Source organism: Carcharhinus amblyrhynchos, unplaced genomic scaffold (genome assembly GCF_965287045.1).
Source record: "Carcharhinus amblyrhynchos unplaced genomic scaffold, sCarAmb.v2.hapA scaffold_43, whole genome shotgun sequence".
NCBI lineage: Eukaryota > Metazoa > Chordata > Chondrichthyes > Carcharhiniformes > Carcharhinidae > Carcharhinus > Carcharhinus amblyrhynchos.
Window position 1 is genome coordinate 988,953 of NW_027649784.1, and position 18,491 is coordinate 1,007,443.

The window sequence follows — 18,491 nt, forward strand, 5'->3', positions numbered from 1 at the left end:
AGACATTTCTCTCTCACTCTAAATACAATAACTGCATCTTAACTCGAGACAGTTAATTACAGCACAGAGTTAATTATGGTCTCATTGTTAACTATTGTTGAGGTATTTTGTAACTTCTCGCGTGATTCATCATGTTAAAAATGGATGGGGTTCACCACTTTGTACAGTGCAGAATCTATTTGAACAGATCATTGAAGATGAGAATGTGACAACCCCACAAATCAGGAGACAGCAACACAATGGCAGTGGCAATGCCAGCATTGGACTGGGGCGGGCACAGTAAGAAGTCTCACAACAGCAGGTTAAAGTCCAACACATTTGTTTGAAATCACAAACTTACGGAGCACTGCTCCTTCATCACCTGATGAAAGGTCATGATTTCAAATAAACCTGTTGGACTGTAACCTGGCGTTGTGAGACTTCTTACTGTGGAAATGATGGCAGATGTTAGGAGCGTGCGTGACAACAGTCAGAATAATGGAAATTATCTAGCAGGGCTGAGAACAGAGCAACAAAAGTTACTGAAAATAGCAATACCTCGCGAGGGGATAAAGTTTACCTTCCACCTTCCCTCATCTCAATCCATCACCATATCCACGGCACTGCTGCCTCACGGTGCCAGGAATTTAGGTTCAGTTGCAGCCTTGGGTCACTGTCTGTGCAGAGTTTGAACGTTCTCCCCATATTTTACTCAGGCTGTTTGCCCAGCCCTGTCCTATCCCTGTAATCCCACACACTTAGTATGGCTAATCCACCTAACCTGCACATCTTTGAACTCTAAGGGGCAATCTAGCATGGGCAGTCCACCTAACCCATGCATTTTTGAACTGTGGGTAGAAACCGGAGCACCCAGAGGAATGGCCAATACATATTGGGGCGGCATGGTGCAATAGTGGTTAGCACTGCTGCTGAACAGCGCCAGGGACACGGTTCAGTTCCAGCCTTGGATGGCTGTCTGCCTGCAGTTTGCACATTCTCCCCATGTCTGCATGGGTTTCCTTCGGGTGCTCTGGTTTCCTCCCACAGTCCAAAAGTGTGTAGGTTAGGCGGATTAACCATGCTAAATTGCCCCTCAGCAGGACTAGCTTGGGCAAATGCATGGAGTTATGGGGATAGGGCCTGGGTGGGATTGTGGTTGGTGCGGACTCGATGGGCCAAGTGGCGGCCTCCTGCACTGTAGGGATTCTCTGATTCTGTTCCTTTCTCCTTAATATGCTTGTCTTGCTTAAACTACTTAAATCGCTCCCTGTGGGAACAAGTCCCACATTCTCAGCACTCTCTGGATAAAGACGTTTCTCCTGAATTCTCCATTGGATTTATTAGTGACTATCTTATATTGATGGCCTCCAGTTACACTCTTCCCTCCCACACTCCCTGTACCCATTCCATCAAAACCTTTCAGAATTTTGAACACTTCAGTTACGCCAGCCCCCTCAGTCGCCTTTTTTCATCGGAAGAGAGACCCAGCCTTGTCAAACTTGTCGTGACATATAATTCCACACCTCTGATTTATAGGGATCATCCTTGTAAATCTTTGCTCCCCTCCCCAGTGTGTCTATATCCTTTTTATAGTATGTCACCTGGAACACACACAGTGCGGTCTGACCAACACTCGGTGTAGGTTCAGTGTAACTTTCCTACTCTTCAATTCTATCCGTCTACAAGTAATGTCGAGTGCGAGACGACTCCTCCAGGTTGAATCACTTGCTGATCCTTCCTGCCTGGGTCTCCTATGTAGGAAGGTTACATCCCTCTCAAGTGAGGAGCCCATAACTCCCACCAGTTTCGAGTTAGAGAAGATGAGAGAGAGAGAACAGGGGCAGGAATGGGGCTGAGAGGACTGTTCTACAGAGAGCCAGTAGGGATTTGTTGGGCTGAACAGTTTGCTGTTGTACCATAATGGCTGTATCCCAGTTTCACCAGCAATGGACATCTCACTGAGTTTCCACTCCCTGTTCCTTTCATGGTGAAAGAGCTCTCAGCTGCTGCCTTTGGCTCTTAGTACAAGGACTAGGTGACGCAGATTTAAAGTTTTGCGCAAGGATTTGCGGGGGGTGGTGCTGGATATGAGGGAAAGCGTATATCACCCAGCGAGTGGTAATGACCTGCAACACTCTGCCCATGAGGGTTTTGGAAGCACAGATGATGAATGATTGGGGCGGCACAGGGAGCTGGGTTCAATCCCCGGCTTGGGTCGCAGTCTATGTGGAGTTTGCACGTTCTCCCCTTGTCTGCGTGGGGTTTCCTCTGGGTGCTCCGATTTCCTCCCAAGTTCCAAAGATGTGTGTGTTAGGTGCATTGGCCATGTTAAATTGCCCCTTAGTGCCAGGGGGACTAGCTAGGGTAAATGCAGTGGGTAACGGGGACAGTGTCCTATCCCCATTACCCCATTGGTGCATTTAGCATGGCCAGTGCACCCAACCTGAACATCTTTGGAGTGTGAGAGGAAATCAGAGCACCTGGAGGAAACCCACGCAGACACGGCAGAATGATTGTAGTCATTCCAGGCCCGTTGGGCTGAATGGCTGCCTCCTGCGCTGTAGGATTCCATGATCCTGTGAACCAAGTGAATGTATTTCCAAAGGAAATTGGAAGGGCAACTGGGGAAAATAAACTCAGAGAGAGAGAGAGAGCAGGGGCAGGAATGGGGCTGAGAGGACTGTTTTACAGAGAGCCAGTAGGGATTTGTTGGGCTGAATAGTCTCCTTTTGTGCCATAATGGTTCTATCCCAGTTTCCGTTGAATATCAACACTTCATCTCAGGTTGATTTGATTTATTATTGTCACATGTATTGGGATGCAGTGAAAAGTATTGTTTCTTGCACACTATACAGACAAAGCATACCGTTTATAGAGAAGGAAAGGAGAGGGTGCAGAATGTAATGTTACAGTCATAGCTAGGGTGTAGAGAAAGATCAACTTAATATAAGGTAGGTCCATTCAAAAGTCTGACAGCAGCAGGGAAGAAGCTGTTCTTGAGACAGTTGGTATGCGACTTCAGACTTTTGTATTTTTTTCCCCAAAGGAAGAAGGTGGAAGAGAGAATGTCCGGGGTGTGTGGGGTCCTTGATTATTCTGGCTGCTTTTCCTGAGGCAGTGGGAAGTGTAAACAGAGTCAGTGCATAGGAGTCTGGTTTGCTTGATGGATTGGGCTACATGCATGACCCCTTGTAGTTTCTTGCGGTCTTGGGCAGAGCAGGAGCCCATACCAAGCTGTGATACAACCAGAAAGAATGCTTTCGATGGTGCATCTGTAAAAGTTGGTGAGAGTCGTAGCTGACGTGCCAAATTTCCTTAGTCTTCTGAGAAAGTAGAGGCGTTGGCGGGGCTTTCTTAACTATAGCGTCGGGATGGGGGGGGTACCAGAATAGGTTGCTGGTGATCAGGACACCTAAAAACTTGAAGCCTTAACCAGGTGGAAAAAATGCACCAGTGTCAGTCCACAAGGAAGTCACTGGTCTGTTTTCAATCTCTCTGGTTTACCAGCTGACCTGAAGGAGAACATTCCGGAGGAGGGACACAGAGCACTGATTTATGAGACCTTGCCTGAGCTCCTGACTGCTCCCAAAATAGAATTGTTGAACTTGGTTGTGCAGGTTATTTGGCTTTCCGAGTCAAAGCCCCCGCTGTGGTTACTGGGAAGGCTGCAATCACAGTGTCTATTTTCAGCCTGATCCCCTCGCACGGGGAGAGCCCCCGGCTGGGCATGTCCTGGAGGCTTGGCCACATAACCTCACCCGGACCAGCCAACCAACATTTCCGCCTCCTACGGACACGGAAAGCACCAAAAAAAATGTCCCTTCCAAAAAATGTTTAACTTCCTTGCAATTTTTTCCACTTGATGGGCCTGGAGATGAAGTTGGAACTCTGGCAACGCCAGGAGGAGCACTCCTCGAGGGTTGGCTCGATACATGTGACAATGATAAATTTTAAATCAAATCCTTCTTCCCTATGTACTCTGTGAACGGTATGCTTTGTATAGCGCAAGAAGCAATACTTTTCACTGTATCCCAATACGTGTGACAATAATAAATCAAAGCAATTCAAACTTGCATACCATGGCTTCGGGACACCCCATAGCACTTTATAAGTTCATAAGATATCGGAGTAGAATTAGGCCATTCGGCCCATCACGTCTGTTTCACCATTCCATCATTGGCTGATATGCTCCTCATCCCCATTTTCCTGCCTTCTCCCCGTAACCTTTCAACCCATTAACCAATTGACAATCTGTCTAACTCCTCCTTAAACTTACTGTCCTGGCATCCCCCACACTTTTGAAGAGTGAATTCCACAGATTCACAACCTTTTGGAGAAGCAGTTCCTCCTCAACTCTTTTAAATTTACTGCCCCTTATCCTAAGACTATGACCTCTCGTCCTAGAATGTCTCACCAGAGGAAGCATCCACTCCACATCTACTTTATCCGTACCTTTTATCACCTTGTATACCCCCATTTGATCTGCTCTCATTCTCCTAAATTCCAGGGAGTATTGGCCTAAACTGTTCAATCTCTCTTCATACGACAAGCCCCTCATCTCTGGAATCCATCTAGTGAACCTCCTGTGAACTGCCTCCAATGCCACTACATCTTTCCTCTAAGGGGACCCAAACTGTGCACAGTGCTCCAGGTGCGGCCTCACCAATGCCTCATATAGTTGCAGCAATACTTCCTTACCTTTATATTCTATTCCTTTAGCTATAAATGCCAACATTCCTTTCACTTTCTTTATTATCTCCTGTACAACTCAATTAAGTACTTTTGACTCGTAATGTCAGAAAGGCTGCAGCCGATTTGCGCACAGCAAGGTATCACACACAAGCATCAATGAGGTTATGACCGAATCATTTTTATTTGTGTGTGCTGTTGACTGAGGGGTGACTATTGAGGAGGAGCACTGGGGAGAACTCCTGTTTGAAATAGTGGCCAGCGGGACGCTCAACGCCCCGTGAAGGGGACATACAGGGTCTCTGTTTAAAGTCTCCTCTGAAAGACTGCCCCTCTGGCAGTGCAACACTCTGTCAATACCGTGGTGGGAATATCGAGCTAGGTTTTGTGCAGGAGTGTTTCGGAGAGAGTGGGTCTCGAACCCACAGCCTTCTGACTCGGAAACCACGAGCTGACACCATTAACAAACGCTCTGAATGAGCTTTCTCTTCGATTCTCTAAGGGATTTGGGGATTTTTAAAGTAAGTGGTTAGCACTGCTGCCTCACAGCGCCAGGGACTCGGGTTCCATTCCGGCCTCGGGTCACTGCCTGTGTAGTGTTTGCACATTCTCCCCATGTCTGCGTGGTTTCCTCTGGGTTCTCTGATTTCCTCCCACTGTCCGAAGATGTGCGGGTTAGGTTGATAGACCGTGTTAAATTGCCCCTTGGTGTCAGGGGGATAGGGCTTGGGTGGGATTATGGTTGGTGCAGACCCAATGGGCCAAATGGCTTCCTTCTGTGCTGTAGATTCTACGATTGAGTCTGGCTGGTCATGTTGCAGCCTGGAGAACTGTCCTCAGGCCCCTAAGATTTGCTCTGAAATGTCTGCAAATGTTCCACGCAAAATCAATTCTGGTGATCTCAAATCCACCCACTCGGAGATGTGGAATGCACAGCAGGAGAGGGAGGAAAGGAGTCCAAAGCTGCTGCCTTTGGAGATAGATTTGACAATCTGCAGAGTCGCAGTGGAACTGTCATTGGACTAGTAATTGAGAAACCTAGGCTAATGCGCTGGGAGATTAGTTTGAGTCCCACCATGGCATATGGGGGAATTTAAATTCAATTAATAAAATCTGTAATTAGAAGCTAGTCTCGGCAGTGAAACTGTCACCGATTTGCGGTAAAAATCCCACCAGGGTTCACTAATATCCTTTAGGGAAGGAAATCTGCTGTGCTTACCTATAATAGTTCTGGCCTAAATGTAACTTTACCCCCTGACTTGGAAATATATTGCCATTCCTTCATAGTTCAAAATCCTGGAATTCCCTCCCTAACGGTATTGTGGGTCAACCCACAGAACGTGGACTGCAGCGATTCAAGAAGGCAGCTCACCACCACCTTCTCAAGAAGCAACTAGGAATGAGCAATAAACGCTGGTCCAACCAGTGACGCCCCATGTCGTACGAATGAATGGGCGATTGGCTTGTTGGTCTCAGGATATGATTCTCGCTTAGGGTAGCATTAGCATGCAAGAGGTCCCGTGTTCAAATCCCGGAAGAGCCCATGTGTTTTGGGATGGCCCAGTGGTTAGCACTGCTGCCTCACAGCGCCAGGGACCCGGGTTCGATTCCCGTCTTGGGTCACTGTCTGTGCGGAGTCTGCACGTTCTCCCCGTGTCTGCGTGGGTTTCCTCCGGGTGCTCCGGTTTCCTCCCACAGTCCGAAAGACGTGCTGGTTAGGGTGCATTGACCCAAACAGGTGCCAGCGTGTGGTGACTAGGGGATTTTCACAGTAACTTCATCGAAGTATTAATGTCAGCTGACTTGTGACACTAATAAATAACCTTTTACTTTGAGGAAATAAAAAGACCCACACCAATGATGATTGGCGCTTAACTGCTTTTCTGAAATGGCCAAGCCAGACACTCAGTTCAAAGGACGATTAGGGATGGGCAATAAATGCTGGCATTGCCTCGAGACGCTCAGCATCCCATTGGGATGTCACTGGTACATAGAGTGGTTATCTAGACCCAGAACGGAGTTGATGGAAACATTGCTGATCTGATTAGGGAATGGAATATCACTCTAAATTGACCAAATTGCTGGTGGGTTGATGCCTCCCCGTACTGCATCAACGAGCGTATCATTGACCTATTGTAGACGTTTGGGTCCCTGTCAGAATGCCGGGACTCCTTACTGGACCCAGACCGAGGGGGAAGAGGGAGGGAGGGAGGAGGACGGGGGAAGAGAGGGAGGGAGTAATTATTGGAAGGTATTCTGAGAGACAGGATCTACAAGCATTTAGAGATGCAAGGACTGATTAGGGACAGTCAGCATGGTTTTGTGAGTGGAAAATCATGCCTCTCAAATTTAATTGAGTTTTTTGAAGGGGTAACCAAGAAGGTAGTTGAGGGCAGTGCAGTTGATGTTAAAGTCCGTGTAGACAACAAGGCCTTTGACAAGGTACTGCATGATAGGTTGTTGCTTAATGTTAAACCTCACAGGATCCAGGGTGAGATAGCCAAATGGATACAAAATGGGCTTGATGACAGAAGCCAGAGGGTGGTTGTAGAGGGTTGTTTTTCAAACTGGAAGCCTGTGACCAGCAGTGTGCTTCAGAGGTTGGTGCTGGGCTCACTGTTATTTGTCATTTATATTAATGAGTTGGATGATGATTTAACAGTCATGTTAGTAAATTTGCAGATGACACCAAGATTAGTGGCATTGTGGAGAGTGAAGAAAGTTATCTAGGATTGTAGCGGGATCTTGATCAATTGGGCCAGTAGGCTGATGAATGGCAGATGGAGTTTCATTTGGATAAATGCGAGGTGATGCATTTTGGTAGATTGAACCAGGGCAGGACTGACTTAGTTAATGGTAGGGCACTGGGGAGAGTTACAGAACAAAGAGATCTAGGGGTACATGTTCATAGCTCCTTGAAAGTGGAGTCACAGATGGATAGAATGGTGAAGAGGACATTCAGCATGCTTCGTTTCATTGGTCAGAACATTGAATACAGGAGTTGGGACGTCTTGTTGAAGTTTTACAAGACATGGATAAGGCCACACTTAGAATACTGTGTACAGTTCTGGTCACCCTATTATAGAAAAGATATTTCAAACTAGAAAGAGTACAGAAAAGATTTACTAGGATGCTACCGGGACTTGATGGATTGAGTTATAAGGAGAGGCTGGATAGACTGGGATTTTTTTCTCTGGAGTGTAGGAGGCTGAGGGGTGATCTTATAGAGGTCTATAAAATAATGAGGTGAATAGATAAGGTAGGTAGTCAACATCTTTTCCCAAAGGTGGGAGAGTCTAAAATTAGAGGGCATAGGTTTAAGGTGAGCCGGGAGAGATAGAAAAGGGCAATTTTTTCACAGACAGGGTGGAACAAGCTGCCAGAGGTGGTAGTAGTGGTGGGTACAATTTTGTTTTTTTAGAAAACATTTAGACAGTTACATGGGTAAGATGGGTATAGAGGGATAGGGGCCAAATGCGGGCAATTGGGACTAGCTTAGGGGTTTAAAAAAAAAGGAGGCATGGACAAGTTGGGCCAAAGAGCCTGTTTCCATGCTGTAAACCTTTCTGACTCAGAGAGAGAGAAAAAGAGAATGAGGCTCCATCCTTCACTGCCCTTGCAGAGTGAGCAGTGCAAGCATTGGGTTTGGCTAGCCAACAGGAGACGGTGATGAGCAACATCCCATTGGGTCATTAATCTGCTCCCAGAATCTGTCTAACCACCTGTGGATTAGGAGGCAGAGATTTTACACGATTTCAGTCTTGTGTGAATCTGTCCCCTACAGAAAGTTTCATCTCACTGTTTTACCACTGTCCCACTCTTGGTGGTCCGGTCTCCCAAGAGGAATGGTCTCCATTGCCCCCATCTCCCTCATGTAGCATTTCCTTCCCGCTGCCTCTTTACCCCTAGCCCTGGCCTCTGGCTGAGGTTTGTTTTACAAAAAGTTAGAACCAAATATATCAGAAGTGAAGTGCCACTAAACACGTGGCTGGATGTTGGTGCTGACCTTGTGTCTGCTGCTGAAAGAAACAAGCTCTCTCTCTCTCTCTTTCACTCAATCATCTCTCATCTCCCATCTCCCTCATTTTCTCTCTCACTCCACCCTCCCTCTGTCTCTGTTTTACTCTCTTCTCCTTTCCCTCTGTCATTCTCTTCCCTCTCCCTGTTCCTCTCTCCCTCTGTTCCCTTCTCCCTTCCTCTGTCTCTACCAACCCCCTCCCCCCAGCCCACCCCACTTCCCTCTTTCTGGGCCTACCCTCTCTGCCCACTCTCCATATTTCGTCTTCTCTTTCTCTCTTCCCCCTCTCCTCCTCCTCATCCTCTCCCACTGGTTTCTCCAGCATCCCGGACTGAACCGTCTGTCCAATTGCAGATCATTGTGACCGTGTGGAAACGGGACCAGGAGAAAGCAGAAGTGCGGGAGCACGGCTACCTCACCATTCTCCAGAACCGCAACCCCTCCCAAATCTTCCGAGAAGATCAGAACACCTTTAAAGCTCAAGGTACGTGGTCGGCGGTGAGCCTGGCAATGTAACACTACAGAGAGAGAGCGTCAGGGAATGTTTCAGACACCCTGCAGGAGATGTAAAGTATTATAGAATCATACAGTGCAGAAGAGGCCCATCGAGTCTGCACTGACACACCAGAAACACCTGACCTTCCACCTAATCCCATCTACCAGCACTTAGTTTAAAGTTTGTTTATTAGTCACAAGTAAGGCTTACATTAACACTGCAATGAAGTTACTTTGAAAATCCCCTAGTCACCACACTCTGGCCAATGCACCCTAACCTTTCAGAATGTGGGAGGAAACCGGAGCACCTGGAGGAAACCCACGCAGACACAGGGGAGAACGTGCAGATGCTACACACACAGTGACCCAAGCCGGGAATCGAACCCAGGTCCCTGGCGCAGTGAGGCAGCAGTGCTAACCACTGTGCTGTCCCATAGCTCATAATCTTGAATGTTGTGATGTGCCAAGTGCTCCTCCAGGTATTTTTTAAACAATGTGAGGCATCCTGCCTCCATCACTCTCCCAGGCAGCACATTCCAGACCGTCATCTCTCTTGGTAAAACAAATTTTCTTCACCACCCCCCCCCACCCACCCACTTTGAACCTGTTGCCTCGCAGTTGACCCTTCAACTAAGGGGAACAGCTGCTCCTTATCCGTGCCCCCAATTTTTTTTTATTCATCCGTGGGACGTGGGCATCGCTGGCTGGGCCAGCATTTATTGCCCATTCCTAGTTGCCTTTGGGAGGGCAGTTGAGAGTCAATCTCATTGGCTGTGCCTCTGGAGTGACATGTAGGCCAGACTGGGTAAGGATGGCAGATTTCCTTCCCTGAGGAACATTAGTGAATCAGATCAGATTTCTGACAGTCGGTCAGCAGTGGGTTCTTAATTCCAGATATTATTTATTAAATTCAAATGCCACCATCTGCCATGGCTGAATTCGAACCCAGGGCCCCAGAATTAGCTTAGTTTCTGGATTAATAGCCCCTCCCCACCTCAGTATCTAGTAGATGTCGCTCAGGTTGTGTCTCAGTCTGCTTTGCTCCCACAAACAGAGCCCAAAGCTTTCCAACCTCTCTTCATAACTTAGATGAATGCTTACAGTGCAAGTAGGATTGCTTTTTTTTTTGCCCTTGATTCTCATCAGCATAAAAGGTGTCCATGTTGTTACGGTTCAGGTCAGTGTTTTATGGAGCCTGCCTGGATCACAAGTTATGCACCTTGAACTTGGCTAGGACAGGTTTCACACTTCAGGTATGATTCAAAAGATCCACGAGAGAGCTTTTATCAAACAAAGTTTACTTAAGAATATAGTTGACATGTATAGTAAGGACATTCGCAAGTACATTTATCAATTGCAAACAAGAAACAATTATGTATAACCCTTAACAGTGATATCTATTGTGTTCCAGTTGAACCAAAACCCTTGCCATCAACAAAATCCTTTAAACAGGTTCAACACAGCAAAGTCTACAGCTCACGTGATAATGGAAATTTGAGTCCTTTGGTTGATGTCTGCAGTTTTCTGGATTTACTCTGAACAGTTTGAAGACAAGACATCAGAGACACTCTGGTCCAGCCCCCAACAACAGATTTTCACCTTTCAGGGAAACACAATCTCGTGTTCCGCCCACCAGCAGAATTTTCAAAACACCAGGGAGAGAGGGAAGACCCTTTTTAGCTTGCTGTCCCTCCTAAAACTAAAACTTGCAGCTCCAAACTGAAAATGGGGGAAAAAATCTGTCCAAAAAGACATGGCCATCCTCCTAACAATGCAGGATGGTAAAACTAATCCCAGGGTAAACACAATCCTATTGAAGCCACTTAAATAGCAATAAAAAGAGACTTCCAATCAAGCTGGCAAAATGGCATCACTGAAACTGAGCGGCACAATGTTTTAAAAAACACCTTTCTTAAACGTCACAATGCTAAGAAGGGGAAATATTTCCATTTTTGTGTGGTAGTTGTGAGACTGTGTCTGTGCTTGCGGGGAACCCACACATTCACCTGCATACAACAATGGTGAATCTTAGCTATCACATTCATCCTATTAGTGGACTCCTCAAAGGAGTAGGAAATTATTAGGGTTGAAGTTTATTTATTAGTATCACAAGTCGACTTACGTTAACGTTGCAATTAAGTGAAAATCCCCTCGTGGCCACACTCCGGCGCTTGTTCGGGTAACACTGAGGGAGAATTTAGCACGTCTTTCAGACTGTGGGAGGAAACCGGAGCAGCCGGAGGAAACCCACGCAGACATGGGGAGAACGTGCAGACTCCACACAGACAGTGACCCAAGCCAGGAATTGAACCCCAATCCCTGGCGCTTGTGAGGCAGCAGTGCTAACCACTGTGCCACCCAGAGAGTGTGCCCTAAGTGCTCTTCCATTGCGCTGCTTGCCCTGAGCTGAGCTTCAGACTCCAATTGCTTTCCACCATCTATTCCCACGTCCATCGCTCTTTCAGGCCACCTGCCACAGATACCCTCACGCAAGCTTTTGTTGCCTGCAGTCTCCACCCTATCTCTAATTTCCTCACCTCTCAACCTCCCATCCTCCAGAAAATGAGTCTGTTACCCGGACCCTAACTTGCACCAAACCCTTTCGACACTCTTTGCTGACCTACACTGGCTCCCGGTCCAGCAACAACTTGGCTAAGATGAAGTGTAGTATCGACATGCTGCACTTGGTTGAAGTCATTGGGTTGCATTTCAGCTTCGTTTGAAGCAATTTTTTAAAGCGCCATCTGGGCCTTTTGGCTAAGATGCAAATGAGATCAAGCCTCGGAGGTGGAGCGACACCTACTCCAATCAGCTTGGATCGTGTAGATGAAGCCCAAGACAGGAGGTGAGAGCTCTGTCTTGTCAGCTTGGATCGGGAATGTCCCAACTTGTTGGGACTCTGAATTGGCTTTAATTTGACTTGATTGGATTGGAATAAAGTTTAAAAAAAAGAAAACAGTGGATGTGATAATCCTCACCCTTGTTTTCAAATCCCTCACCTCCTTCCCATTCTACAACTCTCTGAAATCAGTGAGGGAGGAGACAGGCGTATGCAGCACTGTGAATAAATCCAACACCTGTTCTCCTACCCATCATCTTTGCTTTTTGATTTAATTTATTATTGTCACATGTATTGGGATACAGTGAAAAGTATTGTTTCTTGTGCACTATACTGTCAAAGCATACCGTTCATAGAGTACATAAGGGAGAAGGACAGGAGACAGTGCAGAATATAGTGTTAGAGTCACAGCTAGGGTGTAGAGAAAGATCAGCTTAATGCGAGGAAGGTCCATTCAAAAGACTGACAGCAGCAGGGAAGAAGCTGTTCTTGAGTCGGTTGGTACGTGACCTCAGACTTTTGTATCCTTTTCCCGATGGAAGAAGGTGGCAGAGAGAATGTCCGGGGTGTTTGGGGTCCTTAATTATGCTGGCTGCTTTTCCCGAGGCAGCGGGAAGTGTAGACAGAGTCAATGGATGGGAGGCTGGTTTGTGTGATGGATTGAGCTACATTCACGACTCTTTGTAGTTCCTTGCGGTCTTGGGCAGAGCAGGAGCCCATACCAAGCTGTGATACAGAATGCTTTCTCTGCTGCATGTGTAAAAGTTGGTGAGAATCGTAGCTGACGTGCCAAATTTCCTTAGTCTTCTGAGAAAGTAGAGGCATTGGTGGGCTTAGTTAACTATTGTGTTGGCATTGGGGGGGGGACCAGGACAGCTCTTGTTTTCAGAAGGAGTTGGCGTCTTGATTGCTCAACATGAAAAGTTGGCAGAAGGCAATTTTACAACTATGGAAAGGCTTTGGGCAGGGTGGTGGGGGGGGCGGGGTTTGGGCAGGGTGAAGGGAATGGGCAGGTTGAGGGGCTGGTTTGGGCAGGAGTGAGGGGGGTGGGGGGTGGGGGGCGGGCGGGCAGTGTTTTGGGCAGGGTGGGGGGCTTGCAGGACTATGACCAAACAAAATGGAAGTGTGGGAGCGAACACGACCTCTCCTGCGACGAGCTAGTGCTGACACAACGGGCCTAATGGCCCCCTGCTGCCCTGTAGGATTCTAGGTCCTCAGAGCGATCGCCAGAACTGAGCTTCCACCTCTGGAGAGCCGAGTACTTCGTGGGGTGGGGGGGGGTCTGGATACGAAGAATAGATGGGTGCCTGTGATCATTAAGTGTTGGGAGGGGAAGTGTTGGAGGAGGGCAGTCACAAAAAGAGGTGGAACCAAGTTGTACGATAAAACGTGGCTCTGCTGACGTCAGTGGGACGGGAGGTCTGGCGGGGCGAAGGACTGTTTGCGGCCGCTTGTCTTGTGTCTCTGTCCGAGTTTGGGCTTCTCCCCCACCATGTCTTGTGACTGCTGAATATTCACTGTTTTAATGCTTCTTTCTCCCTCACTCCCACCCCCGCTCTCCTCAGTGAGTACGCTGCTGACAGTGCTACCGCCTCCCACAGTCAAGTGTCGACAGCTCAATGTGTCGGGGAAACAGCTGACTGTTATTAAAGGTAATGATGTCAATCCACTTTTGCAGCAATTTGCTCTGCCAGCTTTTCAGAGACATCCCCTTTAACAGACGCCGTGGGCGAATGGCACAGTGAGAAACCTCAGTGCTCCTCGAATTGAACCCATCTGAAGCACTCGCTATTTTAACCTGAGAATCATAGAATCCCGGCAGTGCAGAAGAGGCCATTCAGCCCATCGAGTCCATACCGACTGTCTGAACCAGTATCCTACCCAGTCCCTCTCCCTCTAACCCCACACATTTATCATGGCCAGTCCACCCAACCTGCATATCTTTGGACACTAAGACACAATTTAGTATGGCCAGTCCACCTAACCTGCACATCTTTGGACACTAAGGGCCAATTTAGCATGGCCAATCCACCTAACCTGCACATCTTTTGGAGTTTGGGAGGAAAGAGCAGCATCTGGAGGAAACCCACACAGACAGAGCAGAGAATTCGCAGGCTCCACAAGGCCAGGTGCCCAAGGCAGAAGTCGAAGCCCAGTCCCTGGCGCCGTGAGGCAGCAGTGCAGCCTTGGTGGCTGGAATGTGCCCCATCCAATCTGATTTCTTACCCGAGTTGGGTTTTGGTGATCCAGATGTTTTGCGGGGCTGTTGTTTGCCATGATGTCTCAACCAGATGCTGATATGGCTGCTTTCTCTCTCTCTCTCTTTCTCTCCTCCAACAGTGTTAAACTCCTCCTCTCAGGAGGAGATCTCCATCCAGGATGTCCGGATTTTGCCAAACTTTAACGCTAGCTATTTGCCCATGATGCCTGATGGTTCGGTGCTGTTGGTCGACAATGTCTGGTGAGAGCTTTACCGGCATCTGTGTTTGGCGGGGGAGGGGGAGGAGGGTGGGGGCGGTTTGTAAGGGATTGGGAGGAAAGCGGAAAGAAGAGGTGGTTGTTTCGGTGTCAGCTCCAACATGTCCGCTGCTGCTGTCGGCTCAGTGTTTGGGGGCGCTTGGTAGCGGTGGGGTTTGTGGAATCCGCCTCCTCATGTTGGCACACCCAAGCGGGAAGAGGCGCTATTTGACTCTGGGCTGGTAAGGGCAGCAGGCAGGGGAGGCTGGTAGGACAGAGGAGCGTGGTGGGATATCTATCTCCCAATTGTTATCTGCTGTCCCGTACTGGAATATCGACCCATCTGCCACTCCCAGCGTGCCAGAGCGAGGTCCAAAGCTGAGCATTAGAATTGAACTCTCAAAGGTATAAATTAGGAGCAGGAGAAGGCCATTCAGCCCCTCAAGCCTGCTCCACCATTTGATAACATCATGGCTGATCTGATTGTGTTCTCTACTTTCCTGTCTGTGCACTGTCCTACCCCTCCCTCACTCAGTCCTGCCCCCTCAGCCTCTCGCTTGCCCCCCCGCCGCCTCGCTCTCCCCCCATCTCCACCCTGCCCCCGCTGTCCCGCTCTTACTCCTCACTGCCTCGCTTCCCCCTCCCCCCTCGGCTGCCCGCCTCGCTCTCTCTTCCCCCCTCGGCCGCCCGCCTCGCTCTCTCTTCCCCCCCCCTCGGCCGCCCACCTCGCTCTCTCTCCCCCCCTCGGCCGCCCGCCTCGCTCTCTCTTTCCCCCCCCTCGGCCGCCCGCCTCGCTCTCTCTTTCCCCCCCCTCGGCCACCCGCCTCGCTCTCTCTCCCCCCCTCGGCCGCCCGCCTCGCTCTCTCTTCCCCCCTCGGCCGCCCGCCTCGCTCTCTCTTTCCCCCCCCTCGGCCACCCGCCTCGCTCTCTCTCCCCCCCTCGGCCGCCCGCCTCGCTCTCTCTCCCCGCCCCGGCCGCCCGCCTCGCTCTCTCTTCCCCCCTCGGCCGCCCGCCTCGCTCTCTCTTCCCCCCTCGGCCGCTCCTTCAGTGACATTCCTTCTAATCGGGGTATTGACCAAGCTTATAATCAGCTGTCCTAATTGCTGTCCCTCTGTGCCCCGGGTTTTTGTTGGGGACCACCCTTGCACTACCCCCTGGGGTGCGTAACCAGGTTAGCAGCAGGTTGTTGACGTTGGTCTGTCTGCTGTGATTGTTTTCTGACCGTTCCTTTGCCTCCCTCCCCCACTGCAGTCACCAGTCGGGCGATGTGTCCGTGGCTTCGTTCTACAGGATGGACGGCCGGGCCAGCCGTCTCCCGACAAAGCTCAGCGCCCTGGAAGAGCAGGCTTTCCTCTTCCAACTCCAGGTTCACGAGCGACCACAAGAGGAGACTAAGGAGGTACGGCACGCACAGCACCAAGCTTCACGCCAGTAGCCGCTTCCATAGAAAGGAGAAAGATTGTGAGTAAGTTTGTCAAGGTGGGGAAGGGGAGGCGGGGGTAGTGCACAGTGGTGTAATGGTAATCTGACTGGACTAGCAATGCTGAGGCCCAGGGTCTGGCGTCGTGGGTTCAATTCCCACCACAGCGAGTGGGTGGCATTTAAATCCAGTGAACGAACAGACTGGGAACAAAATGCTGAGCTCATTGCAAAACATTCCCAGATTGTTGTACTAACCCGTCTGGTTCACTATGGAAATCTGCCATCCTTATCTGGTCTGGCCTCCTTAAGAGCCGTATCCACGTGGGTGAGTCTTAACTGCCCCTCAAGCCTCTTATCGGTATCATAGATCGTAGAGTCCATATAGTGCAGGAGAAGGCTATTCAGTCTATCGAGTCTGCACTGACTCCGCAGTCCAACCAGGTCCTATCCTCGTCACCCTGTGTACTTACCCTGCTAATCCCCCTAACCAGCACATCTTTGGACACTAAGGGACAATTTAGCATGGCCAATCCACCTAACCAGCACATCTTTGGACACTAAGGGGCAATTTAGCATGGCCAATCCACCTAACCAGCACATCTTGGGACACTAAGGGGCAATTTAGCATGACTAATCCACCTAACCTGTACATCTTTAGACACTAAGGGACAATTTCACATGGCAAATCCACCTAACCTACACATCTTTGGACACTGAGGGACAATTTAGCATGACTAATCCACCTAAATTAGAGGCCGATCTTGCATCTCTGACCTGAAAAGGGACATTAAGCTGAGTCCTCTCCCGCCTGTCCCCCTCTCTCAGGATGATGCTTTCTGCTAGGACTGGGGCTGGGGTCGGGGTTGCTGTCTAATATTGATGCTGTAGACATGGGGGTTTGGCGGGGGCTGTGTGGTAGCTTTGGTAGACGAGACGACCTCTTCCTGACTCTCATTGGCACCCACTCTGCAGTTGGGATGGTCAGGTCAGAATTTACTTGATCATTCTGCCCAGTCTGCGCAGATGGTCCTGATGCAATGTGCCTTTCTGATGCCAGATTCGAATAATTTGTCCTTTGTTTTCTTGTCCCCCTCCCCTCCTTTTTAAAACACCATTAGGGTCTGGAAGTGCCCTTGACGGCCATCGTGTGCTGGTCCACTGCTAACCTGCCTGTCGACAACAAGATCTACACACATTACAGGTGGGTATTGGACCGATGCGCCTCTAGTGGCAGCTGATATCGGTGCAGGCCCAAAGGGCTGCCTCTGCACTGTGTGACTGTGTGCAGTCTCGCCTGCTTTACAGCCATTCTTCACTCCGTTTCACCCCGCCCCGTGTGTTGCCATGCTGTAGAGCTTTGTGAGTAATTCAGGTATTTTTAAGACAACAAGAACTAGGACCAGGGATGGAGCACACGGCCTTTCAAGACTGCTGCACGTCCAACAAGATCGGGGGAATCTTGAGCTTTTAACTCTCCATATCCCTTCATCTGCTCAGAAATGCAAATCGTAGACCTTAACCTTAAATCGTAGAATCCGCACAGTGTAGGATATTCAGCCCATCGAGACTGCACTGAACACATTCCCACCCAGGCCCTATTCCCATAACCCCATGTATTAACCCTGCTAATCCCCCCTGACACTAACGGGCAATTTAGCACGGCCAATTCCCCTAACCTGCACATTTTTGCACACTAAGACATGGCACGGTGGCACAGGGTTACCACTGCTGTCTCTCAGCATCAAGGACCTGGGTTCAATTCCCGGCTCGGGTCGCTGCATGTGTGGAGTTTGCATGTTCTCCCTGTGTCAGCGTGGGTTTCCTCTGGGAGCTCTGGTTTCCTCCCACAGTCTGAAAGACATGCTGGTTAGGTGTATTGGCCATGTTAAATTCTCCCTCGGTATTACCGGAACAGGCGCTGGAGTGTGGCGACTCGGGGATTTTCACAGTAACTTGTAGTGTCAATGTAAGCCTGCTTGCAACACTAATAATAAACTTTAAAAATTTAGCATGACCAATCCACCTAACCTGCACATTTTTGGACTGTGGGAGGAAACCAGAGTACCCAGAAGAAACCCATGTAGACACGAGGAGAATGTGCAAACTCCATGCAGTCACCCCAGGACCAGAATTGAACCCGGAACCCTGGTGCTGTGAGGCAGCAGTGCTAACCACTGTGCCACCTGTTCTCAACGTTGGAGTATCTACAGCCTTGTCGGGTTTGTAGAGAATTTGAAAGATTGAGTATAGTTTCTCCTCATCTCAGTCCTGAATGTCCATGCCCCCGTTAATGCTGAGACTCTGTCCCCCCCCCCCCCGTGCTTTAGATTCCCTGACCAGCAAAACCAATCTCTCAATATTCATCCTGTCAAACCTACCACCCAGGACACTGACTACCAGAGCAGGTCAGAGGCTGGGAATCTTGCGGTGAGCAACTCACCTCCTGACTCCCCCCAAACCTACAACCTACATCTTTCATTACCATCGCTGAATTCCCCCACTATCAACATCCTGGGGGTTACCATTGACCCGAAGCTCAACTGGATCTGGCCATATAAATGCTGTGGCTACCGGAGCAGGTCGGAGCCTGGG

The 18,491-nt window shown here is 49.2% G+C and overlaps 1 protein-coding gene across 1 annotated transcript in view; it reads left to right on the forward strand.

The window, feature by feature from the left end:
- Positions 1 to 18,491, forward strand: part of trappc14 (trafficking protein particle complex subunit 14) — a 78,935-nt gene that overhangs the window by 51,340 nt on the left and 9,104 nt on the right. The window contains exons 3-7 of the mRNA XM_080181811.1: positions 9,041 to 9,170; positions 13,586 to 13,672; positions 14,361 to 14,481; positions 15,729 to 15,876; positions 17,018 to 17,100. Of these exons, the coding sequence (XP_080037937.1) occupies positions 9,041 to 9,170; positions 13,586 to 13,672; positions 14,361 to 14,481; positions 15,729 to 15,876; positions 17,018 to 17,100 (569 nt within the window). The remainder of the gene's footprint in view (positions 1 to 9,040; positions 9,171 to 13,585; positions 13,673 to 14,360; positions 14,482 to 15,728; positions 15,877 to 17,017; positions 17,101 to 18,491) is intronic.